This window comes from Caenorhabditis briggsae (assembly GCF_000004555.2).
Source record: "Caenorhabditis briggsae complete genome, chrII, whole genome shotgun sequence".
Classification (NCBI taxonomy): domain Eukaryota; kingdom Metazoa; phylum Nematoda; class Chromadorea; order Rhabditida; family Rhabditidae; genus Caenorhabditis; species Caenorhabditis briggsae.
In genome coordinates this window covers 15,921,499-15,928,235 of record NC_013486.2, presented here as the reverse complement: position 1 = coordinate 15,928,235, position 6,737 = coordinate 15,921,499, and the positions used below count along the sequence as shown (strand labels likewise).

Genomic DNA, 6,737 nt, shown 5'->3' with positions numbered 1-6,737 from the left:
CAAGAGAATTGGAGCTACAATTGTTAGGAGTAGTCATGTCATCCTATAAGACCCTAAAACTAAAACTACTCGCACAGTTCAAATACTAGTACATTATTCCAACATCTGCGCGTTTTTCGTATTTTGGACCTCTATTTTTTCTTGGGACCTCTAAACTTTTTTGGGACCTCTAATTTTTTTTTGGGAACTCTATTTTATTTTTGGACCTCTAATTTTTTTTGGGACCTCTAAACTAGAAAAGAGCCGAAATTACTCCTGGAAATCAACTTTGAACGCGCCATAAAATCTGGGAAAAGATAAGTATTTAAAGCTCTGTTTTATCAGCCAAGAAACCTTATTAATTTTCATCCAGAAACAATAGTATTAGGCTTCTCAAAGTTTAGGATCCAAAATGTCAATTTTCGGGTGTTTTCCATTGAAAAAAGTTTCTGAGGTTCAGAATCAGATGTTAAAATGGTCCTGGATGTTCGCAATTGGGTTTTTCGGTATCAAAAAAAAATTGCTTATCGACAGGAAACCACATCAAATTTCAACCAGAAACGATAATTGTCGCTCAAAGTCCCTCAAAATTTTAGGAATGGTCCTGGACGTTTGTGATCACTTTTTCTGAATTAAAATATTTTTTTTCTATCTTATCAGCCAAAAACCTTTTCAATTTACATTCCAGCCTGTTTGCCGCACCTCCGGCGCTTCAAACAGCTAGCTGGTGGGCATTCGACGCGATTTAACCTATTTCCTTCAAAGTTCCCGTCAATTTATATCTAATTTTCAAGCTTTTCAAAAAATTTTATTATTCACGTAACGCAATAAATTATTAAATCAATCAATATTAGGTCACGCCCCCCCCCCCTCTTCGGTCCACGTGTAAAAAAATCCACGTATTGAAAAAAAAACAGTTCTCTGGGAAATCGCTCTCTTTGAATTTTATTGTTGGATAATTTTCACAAGCACTTTCTCTCTGGTAAGAAGCTCTTTGCATACGCTGCTTGTTGTTGTTTCTTTTGATTTTTTTCTGTCGATTGGTCCAATGCGAAAAAAGTACTAAAAGGCCCATAAGGGTCGCCATGTTTTGGGGTTCATGGCTAGGTGTTTATCACTGAACGTCCCCCAGTAGCAAGAGATTTTATCAAAGATTAAAAAAATTGAAACAACAATGAAAAGCGGTATGCAATGTGGCTTCTTATCAGGGAGAAGGAGCTTTTGAAAATTAACCGACAATGGTCTCCGAACAGAGGGGTTTTTCGGCTGACTTCTTGTTTTTTTTTGTTAGGAAGTGGGGACCCCTCCCCCACCTCCAATGGGTTTTAGAAGGTAGTCCCATTGGTCAAATAAACCTTGTTTCCCTTTCTGTACTGAGCCTCTACGTGGCGAAAGGGATCAACAGACTTTCTAGTCTGGCTAATCAGTACACTTCTCGAAACCTTGTTACTTTTCATAAAGTTTAACTTCCATAATAAACTACAACCGCAGCCAAACATGTCTTTGACTGCCGATCCACCCGCATGCCAGCCGCCGGAGATACCTCGACCCACAAATTGGTCAATGGAGAAGCCGACAAGCTCATCTTCAAGATCAAGTCGTCAAACAACAATGAGTACCGTATCACCCCAGTGTTCAGATTCATCGACCCATCTGGACGTCACCGTCACTCGCACTGCTGGAGCATTAAAGGAGGACAAGCTCGTCATCCACTTTTCCAACGCCCCACCTGCGGCCACTGACGCTAAGGCTGCTTTCTCTGCTGTCACTCCAGCTGGAACTGTCACGATTCTAATGTCGGCTGCAGCTTAAACTCTATTCTTTCAATAAAAAATGGTTGATGCTTTAAAAACCCTTTTCACTTTTTTTTTCAAACGTCCAAATATCACTTGATTCTTCGAAAAGCTTTTTTAACCTCATTTTTCAGGTCTTTTAAACACACATACAGTACCGAAATATACAAAAACTAATTTTTCAGATGATTCACCAGCAAGCTGGTGCGCCTTCGGCGCTTTTTCTTAAAGGGTCACGTTAATCTATATTTACTAGTCTAGCTTTCCAAAAGTCCACAGACTTTCATCAGAACAGATATGTCTAGTGTTTTATACCAGTTAACTGGTGCGCCTCCGGCGTGATTTGACCTAATATATGTATACTGTTTCGTCGCTCTCGTCTTCTCATTTTTTCTAAAAGGCTCATGTAAAGCTATTTTCATTTTTCAAGCTTTTCAAAAGTCGACAGACTGACAGGGGGACCAGCAGACGCGTGTAGCGTATAAGGAATTTATTTTTTAAATTTCCCATACACGGAAACCGAAACGCTCCCTTTTTCTTACTCCCAATAGAAATAGGTTCCCAAAAAAGGCTAAAAGAAGTTTATGGTCCTCTTTGAACCCCCGAATCTTTTAAAAAAGTGCCTTCCCACTTTCTCAGATGCTTTCCCAACTCAGAATTTCAATTAGGCGATTAAAGGAATTGTTCAGCTTTAACCACGTTTTTCGGAGTTCCCAACTTTTTTACCTATTTTAAATAGGGTATCATTTTGATCCTCATTTCCTTCTCTATCTGACTCTACTAGGATCTTTCAGGTTACAGTACTCCAGGAAATTTTACAAAGCTTCTTTGAATTCTTCTCCAACAAAATTATAAAAACAACAATCGACTCTTCTCCCCCCACTCCATTTCTCTCTTTTTACGACCTCGTTGTACGTCCCCTCACCGAGCCTATCTGTTGAATTGTGTCCCCTTTTTCTCCCTTCTTTTTTCCTTTTTTTCTTCTTTTAGCATCATACAGGCCTCAAATGTATCATGGGGTGATGGAAGACCGAGAGAGTATTGGCGCCTGTAGAGACGGCAGAGAAATATAGGAAAAGATGGATGGGAGAGTGAGGGACATTGGTTCCCTCTGACTCTCTTTTCGTCAGTTTTCGCCCCGGTTTTACGCTTATATTTTGGGTTTTTTTGTTTTCTCTCTCTCTCTCTCTCTCTCTCTCTCTCTCTCTCTCTCTTTCTCTTTTCCTCGATTAGTTCAATTTTGGCAGTTTCACTTTTTATAAAGAAGGTTTTGGTAGTACACAATTAAACATAATTATAGGAACCTGAATTCGAAATTAGGATCTGCGAATTTCGAAAATCGACAGATGGTTCTCGAAATTTTGAGTTTGGAGCCAGAATTTTGTAATTCCGCATTTCCTGGAATTTCTGAATTTCTGAATTTCTGAATTTCTGAATTTCTGAATTTCTGAATTTCTGAATTTCTGAATTTCTGAATTTCTGAATTTCTGAATTTCTGAATTTCTGAATTTCTGAATTTCTGAATTTCTGAATTTCTGAATTTCTGAATTTCTGAATTTCTGAATTTCTGAATTTCTGAATTTCTGAATTTCTGAATTTCTGAATTTCTGAATTTCTGAATTTCTGAATTTCTGAATTTCTGAATTTCTGAATTTCTGAATTTCTGAATTTCTGAATTTCTGAGTTTCTGAATTTCTGAATTTCAAAATCCCATTTTCAAAAAACACTCCAATTTATTTTTCTTCTTTTTTTTTGAGAATTCTGCCCGTTTGGAACATGAGTCATCCTATGATTTTTTCTTCTTTTTTCCTCTCTTCTCCGACACCTGCTTGCAATATCATACAGGAAATTCGAGAAGACAATTTTTTTTTAGTGCTGGGAAACAACGTAATTGTTTTTCTAGGTGTAGGGGTACTGTAGTTTTCAGAAAATCTGGAATTTCGAGAGTTATACAGTTTGAAAACATTCTGTCTGTAATTATCGAAATTCTGGAACCTTGAAATTATGAAATTCCTGCTTTTTAAATTTTCGAAACGCAAAAAATTCGCGATTCTGAAATATTTCAAGTTTTGAAATTTTTTGAAAATTGTAGAAATTTTAAAAGTTGTGAAGATCCTCGAATTTTTAATTTATGGAAAAACCGTAATTTCTTAAATAGAAGCCCACAATATACGAGCAGTTTAAGCTCAATTATCTCGGTCCCTTTGAACGATATCAAAACACTGTCAACTGATGAAATGCTTGTCGTAATATCAGCAATATTTTACCAATTGACACATTTTTGATATCTTCTGAAAGAACCGAGAAAAATTGGATCAAAGTTAAATGTAAGCGTGTCCTTCTATTATAGGTTTTCCGATATGTGAAACTCAAGAATTCTGGAATTTTCTGAAACTCACAAACCATCTAGTTTTTTCATTTTCTACTAAATCAAAGTTCTTTTTCAGAATGTTCAACAACGTAGATTCTGGAATTCTAATTCCACCAACCACGCCAATGCCAGTGAACAGCAACAGTAAGCTCGTTAGCAAGGATAAGAGGTGGTTAGAGGTAATTAATCAGACTAATTAGCCATTTTTCGAATCGCTTATAAAACCTCCAATAGAATGACCCCCTTCCTCAACTTTCAAGTCAATTTGTCTCGGTCCCTGGGAAAGATATAGGGAATTTCAGATTAGAGACGCCTTTAAAATAAAGTCTTTAAATTTTAAATTGCTTTAGAGCAAAAATAATTTATCTAGCTTCACTAGCAGCCAAGATATGACTAGTTGAAATTTCGGATGCTAGAGACGCAGACAACGAGACACTCTAATTTTCTGCGTCTCTTCAAAACTTAAACAGGCCGTATCTCGGGTTCTAGATAAGCTAGAAACTTGGTTTTTCGACCAAAATGAAGGATTTGATTCGTCTTCTTAGATTACAAAAACAATCTGAGATAATTTTCGGAATTTTTTCGGTTCCTGGCGAAGACATCGAAAAGTTGTCAACTGACAAATTGTTAATCAGAATAGCACCAATAATTTTGCAGTTGACAGAATTTCGATATCTTTTACAGGAACCAGATATGTAGGCTCAACGTGCATAGACTTACTTATATTACAGCAAATACGGTAACTTTCCGCTTCCAATGTTGGTCAAGTTGGAGTATATTTAATTACCTAATTACCCCTAATTACACAAATCCCAATTAAAGATCGAAGTGTGTCGGGAACAGTTGCGTGGAACATGCGAACGCGGCGATAACTGCAAATTTGCTCATCCACCAAAACATATGGACCTGATTCCCGGCCAAAAAGTCACAGTGTGCTATGATAGTATGCGGGTAGGTTTTTGACTTGAGTTATCTCGGCTCCTATGAGAGATATCAAAAAGTGGCCAACTGATAAATTGTTTTTGAGATTATGATAAACATTTTATCAGTTAACAAATTTTTGATATCTTTCACAGGAATCGAGGTAATTTAGCTCGAAGTGCACGCGTAGCCTGGGAGCAAATTTTTGCTTATTTTTTTCCTGAAAATTGAGATGGTTTTGTTTGGAGTGCGTACCAAATTGAGTTTCTACCAAATTGCCTATTTTTCAGGATAGATGCACACGTGTCAAGTGTAATTATCTGCATCCACCACGACAGCTAAAAGAGCAAATCATGATGGCCGGAAAAGTGAACATGCAGATGAGAAATGCAGTCATGTTGGGATTGATTCCGGTGAGATTCGTTCAAAGTCTTCAAAATTTGAAACATTTTCCAGCAAAAAACACTAATCTAGCCTTACTAGAAGCCAAGATAATATCTCCATATTATAATATATCCATATTATGGCAATTTAAGGTTTTGAAGTCTAGAGACGCAGACAACGAGACACTCTGAATGTCTGCGTCTCTTCAAAACTTCAAATGACCGTATCTCGGGTTCTAGTTTAGCTAGAAACGCGGTTTTTGGACAGAATTGAAGGATCTGATTACTATTTCCTAGATTACAAAAAAAACATTAAAAATTTTTGAAATTATTTATTTATTTTCCAACAACATCAAGGAACTGAGATACTGTCGAATCGGTAATAAAAGGCTTCTTAAAAATTAAAACTGAAAATAATGAACAAATCCTTCATTTTGGTCACATTTTTGGCAAAAAATTCGGGGGGGGGGGGGTACAATGATTCGGGGGTACAAGGGGGTACAACTGATTTAGGGGTACAAAATTGGTGATTCGTGGGTACAAAAATTCGGGGGTACAACGATTCGGGGGTACAAACTATCAATGATTCTGGGGTACAACTTATTTCATTTAGGGGTACAACGTTTGTGATTCGGGGGTACAATTTCTCTTTGACGAAGTTTCTGAATTCCTGAATTTCAGAGCTTGAAAATCTCTGAATTCTTAGAATTTCAGAACTTTGGAATTCCAGTATTCCGGAATTTGAAAATTTCGGATCTTCAGAATCTGAGAATCTGAGAATTTCGGATCTTCAGAATCTGAGAATGCTAAAACTTCAAAATCTCAGAACTTCGGAACTTCAAAACTTCAGGACTTTAGAATCTCAATATTTCAAGAAAGACAGTGGAGAACTGTGAAATGATTTAACGGATTTTAATGCCAGTCGATACTTTCCTCACTTCCAATTTTTCTCAATTTTATGTCTAAATTCTTTTTCATTTCCTTTTGTTTCTCAATATTCCTTCGTTTTTTCCCAATTTTCCGTGTTTCCCAATTTTTCTCAATTTTCCTTAATTTTCGCGGTAATTTAAATTTTTCTCATTTTTAAATGATTTTCTAGATCATTGATTGAAGGAAACAATCACAATTTAGATATTTCCCACAAAATTCGAAAATCCCAAAAATTGGCCCAAAATGAGCTATTTTCTTTCGAAAATCGTTCGAACAGGCAATAAAACATTACAAAACCTATAAAATTGATTTTTTTTCGATAAATTACAACGAAAATTTGAGCAAAAATGATGAAAAACG

At 36.4% G+C, this 6,737-nt stretch overlaps 2 protein-coding genes across 2 annotated transcripts in view; both read left to right on the top strand.

Annotated features, from left to right (window-relative positions):
• Nucleotides 1-1,476: 1,476 nt before the first annotated feature.
• On the top strand, nucleotides 1,477-1,791 carry CBG07136 (the record flags this gene model as incomplete). The annotated part of the gene is made up of 1 exon (XM_002632204.1): nucleotides 1,477-1,791. The coding sequence occupies one exon, from the start codon at nucleotides 1,477-1,479 to the stop codon at nucleotides 1,789-1,791; it is 315 nt and encodes a 104-aa protein (XP_002632250.1).
• Nucleotides 1,792-4,220: 2,429 nt separating this feature from the next.
• The window catches only part of CBG07137, a gene marked incomplete at both ends in the record, with an annotated part of 5,909 nt that continues 3,392 nt past the window's right edge, over nucleotides 4,221-6,737 (top strand). The window contains 3 exons of the mRNA XM_045243183.1: nucleotides 4,221-4,322; nucleotides 4,966-5,094; nucleotides 5,355-5,477. Coding sequence (XP_045093387.1) covers nucleotides 4,221-4,322; nucleotides 4,966-5,094; nucleotides 5,355-5,477 — 354 coding nt within the window. The remainder of the gene's footprint in view (nucleotides 4,323-4,965; nucleotides 5,095-5,354; nucleotides 5,478-6,737) is intronic.